Here is a 20,332-nt window from a genome sequence, read left to right on the forward strand (position 1 = left end):
CCACTGATTGGTGGAGGGGAAGCTGATCCTAGATTTGTACATAGGGGAAACTTCACCCCAGAGTGTGAGAAGATGGAGGCAAAGATTCTTACCGGGCTCCAGTTTGATGACCTTGATGGCCGCCAGCTCCCCTGTGGTGACGTTCCGAGCCTGGAAGACAAACAAGACAGAGGGTGAGCACATCGACCAGTCTCCACACACAGAAAACCACGGGCAATTGATGGAAAGCTGCCCAAGAGCATACCTTGAGGAGGATGTGTTTTGGAACCGGGGCACGACTTAAAAAGGTCCAACGGAGATGTTTTTATCTGAATATAAAATCCTTTCTGTGTAACAATTAAGTACCTTACTGTGATTCTTTTTGACCATTTTAAATGAAAACAAACAAAAATCTTTTCTTAGCAAAGAGCAATTTCTCAAGCAAGAATTTTGCTATGACTGTCGAGGAGTGGTCTGAGTGGGGAGAGGAACACTGAAAACTAACTGTTACTGGTAGACTGGTTTGGAACTCTATTTCTTATTGGTCTATTATCTAATTATCTGCCTGGTGTCCAAAACGCCATCACACCAAAGCAGGCTGAAATTTCACAGTATTATTCCAACCTCATAGTGTGGAAATATAAAACACAGGGAAATCACGTTTGACTGCACTGGGCCTTTAAATAGCTACAGATAAAACTTGCATAGTCATGATGACTCCGGTTTTTCAAGATTCTGGTATAATGGGACTACTGTGTATTCTGGTTTTAATCCCAACCTGACTAGTGCGGAATTGACGGTCACAAGGAAACTCATGTTTCATGTGTTCAGTGAGAAGATATTCAAGTCATTATGGATTGAAAACCAACATGTGGTCATTCAGGATCAGGGAATGATCATTTAGATAATCCGCATATTTTATTGTGGAGAAATGCATTAGGCCTACCTTCAATACAGGTTATTACTAGACGGGGAAATCAAAACACAGAAAAGAAGCATAAAGGCAGACATTTAGCTGACGGATTCAAAGGTTAATCGAAATATGTTTAGGATTGAGGTTGAGTTTAGGAGAGGTGAGTTAAGGTAAGGGTTAAGTTAGAGCTAGGGTTAGGGTTGGGGGGGGGGGGGTTAAGGTTAGGGTTACCACTGCCAAGCATTAAACATGTATGGGCACTCATCCTGTTCAGACTGCACTCTCAAAAGTAATTTCTTCCACAAAAGCACAAGGGGGGCAGTGGATGGAAGGCATGGGAGGAAACAAGACGCAGGATCAATGACTTGAGTCTATTTTTCCATGCCTTCTATCTGCTCCACCATCAGATGCAGAGAATCCCAGTTTAGCAGCAGATGTGATGAGCAAGAAAATCATTCACCGCAAAATGAAGAAAAAAAACTCTTCAGAGCCAGCAAGCTCACATTGTATGTTATATTCAGGAAGGGCTGAGCTTGGAGAGAATGACACATAAAATGAAAACGCCAGCAGGGTAGTCATAAGATACTCAAGTTCCTGTGGATAGACTTACTATACAACATAGCTGACCCCGGGAGCAAAGTGCATCAAGAATCAATGTCATACTTATAATGGCATCTTGGCATGTGTCACAGCAAAGGTGACACTTCCGCGCTTCCTTTGAAGCGATTGTAAAAAGCCTTGGTGAAATTGAATACAAATTTCTGCTCAGTCTTTCACTAATGACCTGGACGCGCTTTGCGAAAAACACCTTCAAAAGATTAACTAGCACCTTATGGGAAACGTAGACCGCTCGAAGATCAATAGCGGGATCAACCGCACTGGTGGTGTTAACAGGCACTTCTACCAAAGGTCGATATCTAATTTCGTAGAAAATGGCAAATCATATTGGCCATTACCGCGTGTTAAATGCCAACTGCGCCTGTGAAGTACAACGACCACCACCAGCACACCACCCCCACCTCATCCCACCACCCACCCTACGGTGAGAGCTGAGGACCGTGGGAAACCACCCACCGCGTATCGACCAGTGCCCTTGAGGAGGCGAAGGGAGAGGAAGGGGCTGGTTGATGATGATCATGTCACAAGGTCTCGGTATGGTTAAGTCCGTTGGGTTTCCCCCTCTGTCTAGTTTCTCCATATATGTTAGATACTAGAATGGCACCATCATCTAGCCTTCTAGAGTCAAGTGGCTATGTTCCAATACATGCATTTGAAGTTGTACAGTATGCTAGAACGGGCAATCGGAAACAAGTCACTGTCATGTTAATCCACCTATCCAGGCTTTTCAGATTTCTGATCGTCAAGAACAGGAGAACAAGACTCAATAGCTCTCAACGGGACATCACTTCAGTAACCCTGAACCAAAAATAAATTGTAATCTATTTGATTAGGTTCTGTGTTAGATAGGAGCCGGAAAGTCTTTGGTGGCTGCATCCCCCTCTCCGCAAGTCTAAGGGGCCAAAACGTCACCTCCCCTTCCGAAATTCAAAGGATGCCCCGCCCTGCGAAATTGTGATTCCTCAATATAACCAGTGACGCAAACCCAGTGCAGTGCAACAATGTTCCTCGCTAGTTGCCGCATCCCAGAGTCTGTTGACGGACGTTGCGTGAACATTTATGTTACGCACTCTGTCGGCGAGTGATTAAAGCAAATGAGCTTAGAGCAAATGTCGTCACGGTGGCAAAGGAAAAGGAGGAGAAGCAGACAGGCCATGAAACCTTTACTCTGACCGGCCCCCACCTAATTCTTCTCCGACCTCTCTAGGAACTTCAACCCCTACTCCTTCCAACCTTCCCATGCCCCTTTCCCTCCATTGGGAGCACTAACCCCACCCCAACCGCTCCAGTGCCACTCAGCCAAGGCAACACAGGGTCAAGATACAGCTTTCCCCTCCATCAGGAACGCTGACCCAACTCTCCTCCGCCCCAGTGCCATGCACTCAGCCAAGCTTAGGCAGCACAGGCGCAGGGCACAGCAGGCCCTTTGGCTACCATCGCAGGTAATTACAGCCAGAGAAAATAAATCTCAACATAGGCCAAAACGACACGGGCCACAGGGTTCGCACAGACTGTAGAGCAGAATCTGAAGCAACCTGTTCTTTGCACCAGGGCAGCATTTATTTCACTGCATTTTGAGCAAATGAGATAAATACATGTTCAAGGCAATGTGTAGGCTTGTTGCTTTTGGATGTGGTCAGCTATAGCGGTTATGTGGTGTTTAATGTGTGATGTAATTACTGTCATTGTTTGTAAGAATAACGGATGGAAGTATAATGCAGAAATGTAGTGAGGCATGTTGTTTTCTGTGTCTGATCAAAATATTCCTGAAAGTCAACACTCAAACATCAGAGACATGTCAGGAGGGAGACTAAAAAGAGGATGTTCATGGCAGACACTTCTGTCTTTATTGGGTCATTTAATGTGAAAATGGAGCAACTAATGACCCTGACGTTGTGGACTTTTCTGAAATGTAACCCATAGAAATGACCTTTGGAGGAAAGATGTTTATTATACATTTCACATCTGTCTCCAAATGGATTGAGAAATAAGTCATGTTTTGTTCCATTTTCACACAGAATGACCCTATTTCCCTTCTGCATGCCTGCTCATAGCAGTGCTGTGGAATTCCACTCACTTCCTGGTCTGAGTGAAACAAGAACTACCATTGATCCAGCAGCTTTGTTTACAAAGGGAGTATGACAGATCGGGGTGGCTAATGCTAAATGCTAATCTTTCATGGTGAGGAAAGAGAAGAACTCCTTTGAATTTGTACTGAAAAATGTTACAGTGGAGAGAAGGCATCCATGAAGTATTTAACATGTTAAAGGGATAGTTCACCCAAATTACAAAATGGCATGTATTGACTTGCATTGTACTTGTGCCTTAAATGCAAAAAAGTTAGCACTTGGAGACAGTCGCCAGGTAAACAAAACCAAAGCAAGACACCTTGTCCATTGACTGCTTACAGGGTAAGGAAACTAATATGTAATTTGTAATTTGGGTGAACTAACCCTTTAACAGTTTCCTGAGTCAAGTAAAACCGGTGTATGGTTTTGCGTAGCGACCATTATAAAATACCAGGTAGACTGCCGTCTGAAATATGCAAACCACAAAATGTTTTACAAAAATACAGCCACAAATTTTTAATGCAGGTTTGATAGAATCCAAGCCACTTTAATGTCAACAGTGTACTTCTGACTTTGGACAGACACTCAATGACATATTTATAATATAATAAAACATGTCACTTAGCAGATGCTTTATATCCAAAGCGACTTATTGTTCAGTAAGTGCATGTGATCACTGCGGGAGTTTCACAGGCGATATTGACGTTGCTAGCTCAATGTTTGCTCAACTTGCTCAACTTCAAGGCCTGAGGAACAAGTCTCAAAACCTCAACCCTAGGAAACAGTGACTAGGGTCTGGTTTCAATAACAGACTGTTTGGCAACTTCGATAAGGGGGAAAAAAATTCCAGGGTGGATTCTTTTCAGACAGACAACTCTCTCAACAAATCACGAGACAGACATGCCAGAACGTTGCAATTTGAAACCAAAGTTTTCAGTCAAAACCTTTGCAGTGGTTTTAGTGAAGGTAGCGGAAGCAAACTAGCAACTTGCAAAATGCACTCATTAGAAATAACCTCTGTGATCTCCATCTTGCTAGATACTACTTTGTATTTTATTCAAGCGGATAAGATCGTGATGTGGGCAGTGACGTAGTTACTCTATACCTAAAGAGTCCGTCATTGAAACCAGACCATAATTACGGTTGCTTAGGGTCGGGTTTTCAAGACTACTGAAGAACAGGTCCGTTAAGAGCTGACAGAGAGGATTTCCTCAGCTTTCCAAACCACAGGGTCCAAAAGTGAGAAAACCTCTGTGTCCAGCCTCTCACACCTTTGGGTGACACCTCTGTGAGAGGGGGGTACATAAAAATAAACGATTAGAAGCACGCCCCATTGCAGATAGAAATAGTATGAATAGAGCTGACAACTCCCTATTCTACTGTCCATGACAGATAATCCAACATGTTCTACACAGTACATTTCTATCTGAACATGCATCCTCCTCAGGCCCCTGGGTCCAAGTCTTTGTTTCACTTTGTTTTACAGGTCTCTATTTAGGCTACTTGTCAGTCATGTTAATAAAATGTTAAATAACGTTATGGTCTTCTGTAGCTCAGTTGGTAGAGCGTGGCGCTTGCAATGCCAGGATAGTGGGTTCGATTCCTGGGACCACCCATATGAAAAATGTATGCGGGTATGACTGTATGACGCATTGGCTAAAAGCATCTGCTAAAAGGCATATATTATACATATAAATGGTAATTGCATATTAATGACCCGATAATTACTTAGGATGCAAAAAGAAACTGACCCTAGATCAAGGTCAAAATCAACTGCTAACTAGGGATGTAACGATTCAGCAATACGCATTGGTCCCGGTTCAAATGTCCCCGGGTCCCCAAATTGATCCAAATTTAGCATGAATCGGTCACAAAATTGATTCAAACATTATGAATCGGCGGTACACGAAAATGTTTTGCTCATATCTACCTTCCGAAAATACCTCATATTTGTCGACAACTGATGCGTCCTCTCTTTCAGTGTCGAACTAAGCAACTGTGTTGACAGTCATTGATGAACAAGTCATTTTACATGCCAAACAACCCAGGCATTATCAGTAGGCTAGTCAAACTGCGCTCGGCGCACGGCTTAGCAAGCTGACCAAGAGGTAGGCCGCGCGTCACCTTCAGCATTCAAATGTTTGTAAAATGGCTTGCGCATTATTAGGCTTTATTAGTTGAGTGACAGGCAATGTAATTTGCTAGATTATTGTAATCAAATGCGCTGTTGAAAAGTGCTTTTTACCGGAATAAAGTAGCCTAAACTACTGCCTGAGAAACGTCTCATCTGGCTATAGGCTATAATACCTGCTGATTGGGGCTTAGGCTACATTACATTTCATTTTCAATTGTTCAGGTTTACCATCAGCAATAGTTTTGGTCATTTTTAGATATACAGGGTAAAGTTGATCATTTCATGAGGACAGAAAACTTCCAAACGGTTTGACATGGGGGGGTGGGTGAAAAATGGGTGAAACCCAAAATGGGTGAAACCCAAAGTTGTGCTATATATTCATTGGCTATGTCATATTAATTTTTTAAAGATAAATATTGATTACATTACTAGCTCAAACACTTTGAATCTGCAAAAATTACTAATTAATTAGTGGGTGATGGTGATTTCAGATCAAAAGTGGAGGGAGAAAAAGCAAACATTGCCTCCCTTATCTGATAGTGCGGTGGTAGACACCCTGTTTCCCTTATGGCTCAGCACAGGTGCCTACATTACACATGTATATAATTCTCACACACAGACAGACAAACGGAGAGAGAGAGAGATAGGTCAGCTCAGAGAGATCCAGCTCAGAGAGATCCAGCTCAGAGAGATCCAGCTCAGAGAGGCCCAGCACAGAGAGGCCCAGCACGAGTGCCATCAGCAGTAGTTTTGAATTTAGAATGGAAAATTAATGTATTTATGCAACAAATGTTCGTGTATCGAATTGCACCGAATCAATTCAAACTAAAACGTATCATTCCTGTATCGTATCAGAGGCCATGTATCTAGATACGTATCGAATCGTCTTGAAAGGGAAAGATGCACATCCCTAATGCTAACCATAGCCACAAAAAGGGTAGATGGGGAACCGAAAGGGTGCTAAGACAAAAAAAGGAGGCCTTTTATTATTTTAAGCATTTGACTCCTGAATAGGGTGTTTTTGACGATTCCCGGATGTGGATACACGTTCATACAAAGTGCCTGTGAAGGACAGTCTAGTGTGATTTCAGTGTCTGACCATTAACTCCATTCTGTAATGTTAGAAATATTTATTCATTATTTAAAAGCTCCTTTATAATGCCTACATAGAGGTGTCATCAGCATGTCATTCAAGCACAAAGTAAGGAGATGGGTTTAGGGTCTTGTGCTTCATACCAGACAGAATCTGGTTATGTGACAGCATTTGTCAACTTCTAATGTAACGTCAATTAAGTAGTGTTTATGACATCCTTATGTAGCTAGGCATTATGACGACATATTTAAAACAAAGTGTTAGGCTATTTTAAAGCAGTAGTGACATAAGCATTTATGAACTGCTCATATACCTCTTATGAATGTGTTATGTAAGGGTTATGAACGTGTTATGAAGGCCTTATGTAGGTACCCTTCAAATAAAGCACTGCCGACGACATATCAGAGCCAGGTGTGTTCAAAGTCAGGGTCGTGAGCCCCGGTTGGTCCGCATGGGGAGATTCCAATCTCGGCGCTGTGATAGCGGAACAGGAAGGGACAATGGCCCAGTTGTGGGACTCGGGTAAATAATTGATGAAAAATTCCAAGTGTGAAAGGATTGGGTGACAACATTTATGAGGGTTTGCCGAGGAAAAGAACACTGTGTTTCGCAACAGTCTTTTTATACAAAGACAGTTAATTGATACTGTAAAATATATGCTTTGTATTGACACATGAAAAGGATGGCTTCACTGTCTCCTAGCTAAGGGTAGACTTTTGATTTCATTTTCATACCATGAGAAAGACGTACCAAGAGATATGTAGGCCTACCGAAAGATTAATGGTGAGAGAGTGATAGAGAGAACGAGATCTCAACAGACTGAATGTGTATCAGATTAGTATCTAATTGGCTAGGAGGAAGAGAAGAGAGAACAGGAGAGGCAGAGAAAGAGAGAGAGACAGAAAGAGAGAGAGTGTAGTATGTGTTGTGAAGGCAGGTCAACAAGGATCAAGACAAGAGGGTTAGTAAGCTAAAGTGTTTATCACCTTAACCAAATCAAGAGTATCCCCCCCATAGCCGTGCCTCTGGACAGCTTAAATGGACTGAGATGACTGGATGCCAAGTAGGCTCTTCACTACACTCTCTCTACACAATGGCTGCTGCTGGACCACATCCAGTCAATGTCTATTCAAAGTTCAGCCCCAAACTTCAAAGAGTTCCGGTTGAGCTGAACTTGGGGTGTATTCAGTGTACACCGTAGCAAAATGTTTCGCAACGAGTTTCTATCGGACAAATTCAGGTAGGTCCCTCCTCATTTCATTTGTTTTCTTCTGTTTGGTTTCTAGTGAATACACCCCTGAAAGTTGAGCACATGAAATGCAGTACTTCCTGAAATGCAGGAAAATCAATGGCCCTGTTGGAATACTTCAAATGCATCCTTTCTTTCTTGAAGTAATCACAGATCGGAATTGGTTGGATCAGTGAAATAATGGGGTGGTAACCTTGCTTTCATCTTTCCAATCACTTATAGAGCTGTTGATTACCTCAAGGAAGCAAGGAAGGATGCATAAGTATTCTAACAAGGCCATTGAGTTTGAAGGAGGCCTAACTCTGTCTGAGGAGATCTGCTTACACAATCCATTTCCCAGTTAACCACCACAGCCCTTAGAAAGAGAACGAACAAATTCCACTCAAACCAGGACTGCGACGCAAATATGCAACGTCACCATATTTCCTTTAGACCCGCACTCTGCCTCTCACTATATCTCTCTTGTTCACTGTCCCTCTCACTTTCCCGCACATTCTCTATCTATTTATCCATCTGCCTCCCCCTCCCCTCCATTTTTCATCTTTCCATCCCCCAACTCCACACACTCCCTTCCCAATAGGGCTTCCTCAGATTGTTGAAATCAATACAAAACCATTTTCTAGATGCATAGAAGCCGCAGAACTATCAAAACAACCCGACCCAAGCATGATGTACTGTCCAAACAGGCAGTTCAGCTATTTAAAAAGGAGTGGGAGGACGGTATCCCCTCACTTGTCAGTCTCACCTTAGGAAAGGAGAAAGCAGGGACAGTGAGAGGCAGACCCTCTGCTGCTCACTCCCTCCCTCCGTTAAGACTGACCATCAGATGCAGGCACCATCAGTCCAGTAAAATAAAAAAAAGCTAATTATTTCAATTTATGCTGTGCCTCGCAAGTGATACAACAACTGATCTATTTTTGTTATCAAAGCTCGTGTTTTGGAATATAATATGGTCTTAAAAGAACAATATTGTCAGGCTAAGCACATAGTCAATATGCTGTGATAATACAGTATATACAGGCTACTGCACAAACTTCAGTCCTACAGAACTGTTTTTATTAATGTTGCATAGGCTTATATTTTTTTAAGTCATGTTTAAAAAAAATCTGAGCAGTAGCTTTCGGCTTGCTTTTTAACTGCGAAAGTGATCTGGACTCAGAAAAGGTTGGTGATCACTGCTATGGACAGCACAAGCCTATGAGAAATAGTCATTTTGGCCGCGGACGTCACTGTTACTGTATAGAGCAAGTTTTCAAGGTGTTTGTGGGGGCTGCATGTTGTGGTAATTCGGCCATTCTGTGGCTCCGGTGGAGTTTTCTATACAGCCTGCTTTTTTGATTTTAGGATCAATGTTGTCACAGTTGCTTCTTGTTGAAGAGGCAGCTGCTAACATTCCAATGCCGTAGCTAGCTATCCTCTTCCTCCTTTTCTGAATCAATTTCTGGCCATTTCTTTCTAGCTAGCAAAATAAGTGAGCTAGATTTTGTGTACTGCCATACGTTGAATACATAACTAAGTTTGTCACTGCTATGGGATAGTAAATATCCTAAACCTAGCCAGCTAGACAATGAAAGCCACAAGCTAAATCCGGGGAGAGAGGGAGGAAAGAATTCACTTGGTTTCATCAGCTGCTTGCTAAATCAAACACATATTTCCACATATAATTGATATATTGTAGAAAAATCCTGACAGACGTTTCCATATTAAAAAGTGAAGTGCCACTTACAGCTTACCATAGTACAGTAGGTTACAGGCAACATGTTCCTCCACCGTGTGAGTCATAGAAATTACAATCTTCCATCAGTTTTCAAGGCTTTTATACGCAGGGAGCATAAACTGTACAATTGTACACAAACAATTATTTTTCAAGAACCCATTTTTCAAGAACCCATGTATATTAGTTAATATACAGCACCAACTACATAAATATATGTTAGGGTCGGTACATTGTCTGCTACCTGGACTTGGTGTTCATTACAATAACAGTTAACACTTACTATCATGACCATGCTATAACACTCTCATGCCACAGTCATATGAATGTCATAGTAGAGAGACACAGCTATAAGTAGGGCTGGGCAGTATACCGTATTTTACTATATACCGGTATTGCTGCACGGACCGGTTACGGGTTTTTACTTTACCTTCTATAACGGTATTTGAAAGTTTGGTATGTTAAATGTGATATGCCTTGTGTAACGTCCATTTTTATAGTTTACACCACTACTTGAGTCATCCCTCTCCGCTCTCTCCATGCCACTTTCCACACAGACTTAGCCCTGCCCAATGTCACTCAAGGAGTTGTTGTTGCATGACCACGAGACACTTGCGTTCAGTCTGCATGGTCAATGCAGCACATGCAGGATTTTCTTAGCAAGATTTAGCTAAATCGTGTTAGCCCGCTAATGCTAATCACTAGTTAGGTAGCTAGCTAGCTAGCTAATAAATGAACAGAGTCAGAGCAAACGTAGCTAGCTAATACAGCCTGATACCAGTGCTGTAGTAGGCCTAAATCAGCATGTTGTTTGTGCAACAGTATCTTTTAAATCAAAGAGGAATAGGCAAAGCATGAATATTTTGGCTAGTTGAATAAACATTTAATGTTGCCAAAGATTATAGGGTCTCCAAGGAAACACTGACCATCACTTTGGTTCCTACCCTGTCATGATAATTCCTCCCTGGCATTTTCCTTTGTTGTAATATCAAACAACACTGTATTCAAAGTGCCCACTATTATTTATATTCCAACCATAGAATTAGAATAAACATTATGTATTGAACAAAAATATAAAATGCAACATGTAAAGTGTTGGTCCCATGTTTCATGAGCTGAAATAAAAGATCCCATAAAATGTTCCATATGCTCAAAAAGTGTATATCTCTCAAATGTTTAGCACAAATTTGTTTACATCCCTGTTAGTGAGCATTTCTCCTTTGCCAATATAATCTATCCACCTGACAGTTGTGGCATATCAATAAGCAGATTAAACAGAATGATCATTACACGGGTGCACCTTGTGCTGGGGACAATAAAAGGTCACTCTAAAATATGCAGTTGTCACACAATACAATGCCACAGATGTCTCAAGTTGAGGGAGCGTGCAATTGGCATGCTGACTGCATGAGTGACCAACAGAGCTGTTTCCAGATAATTCAAATGTTAATTTCTGTACCATGAGCCACCTCATAGAGAATTTGGCAGTACGTCTAACTGGCCTCACAACCGCAGACCACGTGTAACTACGCCAGTCCAGGACCTCCACATCCGGCTTCTTCACCTGCGTGGTCGTCTGAGACCAGCTACCCGGACAGCTGATGAAAATGTTGGTTTGCACAAACAAAGAATTTCTGCAAAAACTGTCAGAAACCGTCTCAGGCACATCTGCGTGCTCACCAGGGTCTTGACCTGACTGCAGTTTGTCGTCGTAACCGACATCAGTGGGCAAATTCTCACCTTCGATGACCACTGGCACGCTGGAGAAGTGTGCTCTTCACAGATTAATCCCTGTTTCAACTGTACCGGGCAGATGGCAAAAAGCGTGTACGGCGTCGTGTGGGAGAGCGGTTTGCTGATGTCAACGTTGTGAACAGGGGTTATGGTATGGGCAGGTATAAGCTACGAACACAATTGCATTTTATTGATGACAATTTGAATGCACAGAGATACCGTGATGAGATCCTGAGGCCCATTGTCATGCCATTCATCCACCGCCATCACCTCATTTTTTGGCATAATAATGCATGGCCCAATGTCACAAGGATCTCTACACAATTCCTGGAAGATAAAAAAGTCCCAGTTCTTCCATGGCCTGCATACTCACCAGACACGTCACCCATTGAGCATGTTTGTGATGCTCTGAATCGACATGTACGACAGCATTTTCCAGTTACCACCAATATCCAGCAACTTCGCATTGAAGAGGAGTGGGACAACATTCCACAATCAACAGCCTGATCAACTATGTGAAAGAGATGTGAAGCGCTGCATGAGGCAAATGGTGGTCACACCAGATACTGACTGGTTTTCTGATCCACGCACCAACCTTTGTTTGTATTTTTATCTGCGACCATCAGATGCTTTATTTGTATTCCCAGTCATGTGAACTCCATAGATTGGAGCCTAATGAATTTATTTCAATTGACTGATTTCCTTATATGAACTGTAACTCAGTAAAATCTTTGAAATTGTTGCATGTTGCATTTAGATTTTTGTTCAGTGTATTTCCATTACTCCAACAGTTCACCCAAGTATTTCGATCTAAATCGCAAGTCAAATCGCAACATTTGGTTAAAAATAAGGCCTAGTTTTCTTTCTCCATATCGTGCAGCCCTATGTGGCAGCGTAGAAATGACCTCAAAATGAGTGCAAGAAATGCAGAAATTGATAGAAATGCAGGAAAATATTTTAGGTTGAATTGAATAAAACAATTTGAATTGAGAAAGACCCATTTAAATCACTTATAAAGCAAATTAAGAACTTTTATTATTGAAAAACTTAAATACCGTCCAAAATTTGAAAAATACAGTGATAGGATATTTTTGGCCACTAAGTATAAGCCATTTGTTAGCAAACAACTGGTATGCTGTCCATTACAATAACAGTTATAACGCCTTCATGACATAGTCATAAGAATGACAAAGCGAGAGCTTGGGACTCTAAGGTTCTATCTGCATTTTTGTCAAAATGTTGTTATTTGACATAGCCTTGTTCTGTTCAATTGCCTCTACCTAAATACGCCATGAAAATGTTGTTAAGTTCAAAAGAATACAAGACAGAAATTGCTGACACCATTCAAACCAATGAGGGTTCGGAACTTTAAAGCCAATTATCTCAGAGTCATCTTTCTGCAGATAGAATCTCATAATCCCAAGCTCTCTATAGGTAAATAAATGTAGATTACATTTTAGTCATTTAGCAGACGCTCTTATCCAGAGCAACTTTTGTCTCAGCATATGACAATAATGTTCCTGACAATGGCAAATTATTCATAGTTATTAGATTATTACTGTACTTGTTCCGTCATTCTTGAAGCACACTGTCTGGAAAAGCCAAGTCCTCCTACTCACAAAAAAACATTGAAGGAACTCAGACATTTCATTAGCATTCTTTCACATGCAAGAATGTTAACTTAAAGTCAAGGATGATAGACGTTGAGGAATCTAATGGAGCCACAGGGAGTAGGGTGAAGTTGCCCCTAGACACAGATCTTGGAGCAGTTTAGCATTTTCCCCACTAATGGTTAAGGTTAGGATTGGGTGATGGGCAGCCGATTCTAGATCTGTACCTACGGGAATTTTTTCACTGGAGCGCAAAATCCTGTCATGTTGCATCTAGGTAAAAACCCACCCATCCCTGTAGCTCAGTTGGTAGAGCATGGTGTTTGCAACGCCAGGGTTGTGGGTTCGATTCCCACGGGGGGCCAGCACAGAAAAAAACTGTATGCATTCACTACTGTAAGTCGCTCTGGATAAGAGCGTCTGCTAAATGATGTAAATGTAAATGTAAATGTAAATCACCATTAGAAAGCCTCTATGGGCCTCCGTAATAGTCTTGATATTGCACTCATGCAAGTGTTTTCTGGAATGTGAACGCATATACAGTGGCTTGCTAAAGTATTCACCCCCTTGGCATTTTTCCTATTTTGTTGCCTTACAACCTGGAATTAAAATGGATTTTAAGGGGGGTTGTATCATTTGATTTACACAACTCTGAAGATTCACAATCAAAAATATTTTGCAACAAACAAGAAATAAGACAAAAAAACGGAAAACTTGAGAGTGCATAACTATTCACCCCCCCCCCCAAAGATAATACTTTGTCGAGCTACCTTTTGCAGCAATTACAGCTGCAAGTCTCTTGGGGTATGTCTCTACAAGCTTGGCACATCTAGCCACTGGGATTTTTGCCCATTCTTCAAGGCAAAACTGCTCCAGCTACTTCAAGTTGGATGGGTTCGGCTGGTGTACAGAAATCTTGAAGTCATGGTACAGATTTTCAATTAGACTGAGGTCTTGGCTTTGACTAGGCCTTTACAAGACATTTAAATGATTCCACTTAAACCACTTGAGTGTTGCTTTAGCAGTATGCTTAGGGTCCCAGTCTCAAATCTCTGGAAGACAAACAGGTTTCCCTCAAGAATTTCCCTTTATTTAGCACCATCCATCATTCCTTAAATTCTGACCAGTTTACCAGTCCCTGCCGATTCCCCACAGCATGATACTGCCACCACCACGCTTCACTGTGGGGATGGTGTTCTTGGGGTGATGCGAGGTGTTGGGTTTGCACAAGACATAGCGTTTTCCTTGATGGCCAAAAAGCAAAATTATAGTCTCATCTGACCAGAGAACCTTCTCCCACATGCCTTTTGGCGAACACAAATGTGTTTGCTTATTTTTTTCTTTAAGCAGTGACTTTTTTCTGGCCACACTTCCATAAAGCCCAGCTCTGTGGAGTGTACGGCTCTGTGGAGTGTACGGCTTAAAGTGGTCCTACGGACAGATACTCCAATCTCCGCCGTGGAGCTTTGCAGCTCCATCAAGGTTATCTTTGGTCTCTTTGTTGCCTTTATGATTAATGCCCTCCTTGCCTGGTCCGTGAGTTTTGCTGTGTGGCCCTCTCTTGGCAGGTTTGTTGTGGTGCCATATTCTTCCTATTTTTTAATAATCAATTTAATGGTGCTGCGTGGGATGTAAAAACTGTATTTTTATTTTTTATAACCAACCCAGATCTGCACTTCGCCACAACTTTGTCCCTGACCTGTTTGGAGAGCTCATTGGTCTTCATGGTACCGCTTGCTTGGTGGTTCCCCTTGCTTAGTGGTGTTGCAGACTCTGGGGCTTTTCAGAACAGGTGTAGAGTTGAAGTCGGAAGTTTACATACACTTAGGTTGGAGTCATTAAAACTTGTTTTTAAACCACTCCACAAATGTATTGTTAACAAACTATAATTTTGGCAAGTCGGTTAGGACATCTACTTTGTGCATGACACAAGAAAGTTTTCCAACAATTGTTTACAGACAGATTATTTCACTTATAATTCACTGTATCACAATTCCAGTGGGTCAGATGGTTACATACACTAAGTTGACTGTGCCTTTAAACAGCTTGGAAAATTCCAGAAAAGGATGCCATAGCTTTAGAAGCTTCTGATAGGCTAATTGACATAATTTGAGTCAATTGGAGGTGTACCTGTGGATGTATTTCAAGGCCTACCTTCAAACTCAGTGCCTCTCTGCTTGACATCATGGGAAAATCAAAAGAAATCAGCCAAGACCTCAGAAAAATGATTGTAGACTGCCACAAGTCTGGTCCATCCTTGGGAGCAATTTCTAAATGCCTGAAGGTACAACGTTCATCTGTACAAACAATAGTACGCAAGTATAAACACCATGGGACCACGCAGCCGTCATACTGCTCAGGAAGGAGACGCGTTCTGTCTCCTAGAGATGAACGTACTTTGGTGCGAAAAGTGCAAATCAAACCCATAACACAGCAAAGGACCTTGTGAAGGTGCTGGAGGAAACAGGTACAAAAGTATCTATATCCACAGTAAAACAAGTCCTATATCGACATAACCTAAAAGGCCGCTCAGCAAGGAAGAAGCCACTGCTCCAAAACCACCATAAAAAAGCCAGACTACGGTTTGCAACTGCACATGGGGACAAAGATCGTAGTTTTTGGAGAAATGTCCTCTGGTCTGATGAAACAAAAATAGAACTGTTTGGCCATAATGAACATCGTTATGTTTGGAGGAAAAAGGGGGAGGCTTGCAAGCTGAAGAACAACATCCCAACTGTGAAGCACGGGGGTGGCAGCATCATGTTGTGGGGGTGCTTTGCTGCAGGAGGGACTGGTGCACGTCACAAAATAGATGGCATCATGAGGTAGGAAAATTTGGTGGATATATTGAAGCAACATCTCAAAACATCAGTCAGGAAGTTAAAGTTTGGTCGCAAATGGGTCTTCCAAATGGCCAATGACCCAAGCATACTTCCAAAGTTGTGGCAAAATGGCTTAAGGACAACAAAATCAAGGTATTGGAGTGGCCGTCACAAAGCCTTGACCTCAATCCCATAGAAAATTTGTGGGCAGAACTGAAAAAGCGTGTGCGAGCAAGAAGGCCTACAAACCTGACCCAGTTACACCAGCAGCTCTGTCAGGAGGAATGGGCCAAAATACACCCAACCTATTGTGGGAAGCTTGTGGAAGGCTACACAAAACATTTGACCCAAGTTAAACAATTTAAAGGCAATGCTACCAAATACTAATTGAGTGTATGTAAACTTCTGAACCAATGGGAATGTGATGAAAGAAATAAAACCTGAAATAAATCATTCTCTCTACTATTATTCTGACATTTCACATTCTGAAAATAAAGTGGTGATCCTAACTGACCTAAGACAGGAAATTGTTATCAGGATTAAATGTCAGGAATTGTGAAAAACTGAGTTTAAATGTATTTGGCTAAGGTAAACTTCCGACTTCAACTGTATATATACTGAGATCATGTGACACTTAAATAAAGTCCACCTGTGTGCAATCTAACTAATTATGTGACTTCTGAAGGTAATTGGTTGCACCAGATCTTATTTAGGGGCTTCATAGCAAAGGGGGTGAAAACATATGCACACACCACTTTTTTTTCTTCTTTTTTTTTTTGAAACAAGTTATTTTTTTCATTTCACTTCACCAATTGACTATTTTGTGTATGTCCATTACATGAAATCCAAATAAAAATCAATTTAAATTATAGTTGTAATGCAACAAAATAGTAAAAACACCAAGGGGGATGAATACTTTTGCAGGGCACTGTAAGTAGCGTACATTCCCATGTTACCAAATGTTCTCACTTGCAGAGATGATGCTGATGACTGAAAACAACCCAGCAGCTATGAAATTGGTTGCAGGGTATAGGCAAATAAAACAGATAAATGGAACAACTATGGCTTTCATTATTTCAGCACTTTGAATAGCAAGTCTATCTAGGCAGTTTAAAAAAAAAGGTCCGTCAACTGGGTTGTCAATACATTTACAATACAATATTTTGGTGATCAACTCAATTGGCATTTTTAGACATACAGTTGGATCTGAAATTATTGATCATAACACTTAGCAAAAATGACTGTATAAAATAACATTTAAATACTGAGCTATATTACATGCAACAAATAAAATGGGGAAATTATATTATAATAATACAATTGCTCAGAGAAAGATATGTTGTTTAAAAAGCAATATTATTTATTCTCAAAAAGGTAGGGGTCAAAATTATTGACACCCCTGTTTTCAATATGTTTCAATACCTCACCTTGCAAGGATAAGGGCACTGAGCCTTTTCTGAAATGTTTTATGAGTTGGAGAACACATCTTAGACCATTCCTACATACAGAATCATTCCAGATCCTTGATATCCTTCGTCTGCGCCTCAGGTTCTTCAATTCAAATCACAGGTTTTCAAATCCTAAGACTAAGATGGTAATTTCTTTGTGGATTTTGATGTGTGCTTGGGGTTATTGTGTGGCGGATGAATCAGAATTAGTTGGGTAACATAGATAATTAAGATGTCTTATCTGCATAATATGCTTATGTGATATACTTGTTATTAGAATGTATCCCTTTGGACTCCGGTGTTGGCAGTTGCACTTCTTCCCTCAGCTGGGGCTCAGTCACTTGGGGCACAGAGAGGGGAGAGGTCAGACTTGTCTTTTACATGTCTCTGGTGCTATGCAGAATATCAGAAAGGGAAGAGGACAGGATGGAACATTGTCTTCATATGTGAATGTGTCTTTACCTATTCTTAAACCATGTGAAGGGATGGCGTGATTAAAGGGGAACCAATAACTTGTCTCCACAATGTCTGTGCGCAAGTCACTCCCTCCTTTGGCATTGGGGGGAGGTGTATGGCAGTGTATGGAACCATTGTATGTCCTCTCTGATGTTGCACTTATCCTGGGATAGTATATGACCTAGAGACTCACTCCCCTCAGTGAGCTTGTCCAGGAGAGGAGTCAAGAAGGGGTTTTACTTGAGATGGGAGTATCTAGAGTTGACAATTGAGTTATACCATTGGATGAGCTAACGGTTCTGTTCTATACCGCACCAGGAAGAGACAGTTCCAGTTTGGGGTCGGAGGACCAGACACTGGTCTGTACAATGAAAACTGTTGACATAGCAGATGCTGTCTGCTATGTATTATAGATATCTTTCATACAAATCTTAACCTTGTGACCATTCTATGTATCTGTTGTTCGTCATGTAGGTTGAGAGGGGTGTATCTTGGCTATAAAAGATCTTTGTACTTTTGTGTTGTCACTCTCAACGGTTCATTAGAAACAGGGAATCGTTGAAAGTCAATGCTATTGCAAAGCTCTTATTATTAAAGATGTAGTTTAAGTATAACTCTGACTGGTGTGTGAAGTTTGTTTCTCCTCATTTGGTAATACAGAAATTAACCACCACAATTGTCTGCTGGAAAATCCACTTGTGGACAAGTTTCAGCAACCAGTGTTTTGTCTAAAATGTCCTGGTACTGGGTAAAGTTAATGATGCCGTTGACCTTAACAAGGTGCCCCTGGACCCAGTCATTTTTGCACATCTTTATCAAGGGTGTCAATCATTTCCGACCACACTGTAGTTTGAGGGGTGAAACGGGGGGGAAAAATATGGTAAGAGAAAAGGTAGGAAGCATTGTTTATGGCCCAAAGACAATGAGTTGTGTTGAGCACGAGAGAGAGAGTATGTACATAGCCTAATTGTTTCTTTGTTTTTCCAGTTTCAGTCACATGACAAGGGCTTTGACCCTACTGCTTCCCTTTCCCTTACCTTTGAGTAAGGCTTCCTTTTCACAATGCTTTTCTCATGAAATAAGTAGTGCCTGACTTAGCACTAATGGATACTACAGCACAATGATAATTAGGCCTATTTCAAGAGAAATAGTGTGGAAAAGGAAATGCACAAGATCTTTGATGTGTAGTGCACTTTTGGTGTGATAGGCCTACCTAAAACAAATCTATATTTATTGCAGTATAGGCCATCTCCTTTACCACTCTTATTTAGGGGCATTGTGGGCACTGACGCTAAAAAGAAGTTTGCGTATTATTATAAGTGCTTGTTAATAATCGTGTGCCAACTGTCATGACAGAATTACCCAAGTATTTCATGAAAGAAAGTAAGAAACCCTTTAGAGGGCCTGTTTAGCTGGTTTCTGAAATGGACCAATTTACTTCAAAATAGAAAATTGGTATAGTAGCTAATTTTCTGGCCTAACTCGGGCCACTCTGGTGCTTGTAAGCTAAAACCTTCAGAATGAAAAGATTGAGTAGTGGGTTGAATCCCAACATTGAAGTATGGATATAAACTCATTATATGAACAGTCATCGATGCACCTTTTAAAAGGGTAAGAAAAACAAAGTAGGCTTGAAGTCTTTTTAAAATATTCAAGCTTAGCCAAAGATTACACAGAAATATGTCGCCTTGTATTTCAAAACATGACCCACATTCACATAATAAGTTAAAACTGAGAAACCCTTAACCGTGTAAGCCAGCACTTATCTTTGGGAGCCCCTTGAGCGATTGTTTTCTTGGGCGTGAAAAGTACATTTGTTAAAGATAGGCTACTGTGAATGTAACAATAGGAAAATGAAAAAGTTATCATCTGTAGACTATTGTCCTGTCCATATTTAGATATACAATGTACATTGATAAATATAACAGGGGAGAGCATAGCCCTTGATCATGACTCTCAGTTCCTTATCAGCAAGAAAATAATAAAACATACACACACACAGTACTGTGCAAAAGTTTTAGGCAGGTGTGAAAAAATGCTGTAAAGTAAGAATGCTTTCAAAAAGAGACATGTTAATAGATTATATTTATCAATTAACTAAATGCAAAGTGAGTGAGCAGAACAAAAATCTAAATCAAATCCATATTTGGTGTGACCACCCTTTGCCATCTTCAACAGGATAACAACAATAAGCACACAGCCAAGATAACGCAGGAGTGGCTTCGGGACAAGTCTCTGAATGTCCTTGAGTGGCCCAGCCAGAGCCTTGACTTGAACTTGATTGAACATCTCTGGAGAGTCCTGAAAATAGCTGTGCAGCGATGCTCCCCATCTAACCTGACAGAGCTTGAAAAGATCTGCAGAGAAGAATGGGAGAAACTCCACAAATACAGGTGTGCCAAGCTTGTAGCGTCATACCTAAGAAGACTTGGTGTTTCAGCAAAGTACTGACTAAACGGTCTGAATACATACGTACAGTTGAAGTTGGAAGTT

At 41.2% G+C, this 20,332-nt stretch overlaps 1 protein-coding gene across 2 annotated transcripts in view; it reads right to left on the reverse strand.

Annotated features, from left to right (window-relative positions):
• map4k3a (mitogen-activated protein kinase kinase kinase kinase 3a) overlaps positions 1 to 20,332 on the reverse strand; it is an 87,020-nt gene that overhangs the window by 56,812 nt on the left and 9,876 nt on the right. For both annotated transcript variants that reach the window (XM_029776582.1, XM_029776581.1), the window contains exon 2: positions 93 to 150. In XM_029776582.1, coding sequence (XP_029632442.1) covers positions 93 to 150 — 58 coding nt within the window. The remainder of the gene's footprint in view (positions 1 to 92; positions 151 to 20,332) is intronic.

This window comes from Salmo trutta, chromosome 14, assembly GCF_901001165.1.
Source record: "Salmo trutta chromosome 14, fSalTru1.1, whole genome shotgun sequence".
In the NCBI taxonomy this organism is placed as follows: domain Eukaryota; kingdom Metazoa; phylum Chordata; class Actinopteri; order Salmoniformes; family Salmonidae; genus Salmo; species Salmo trutta.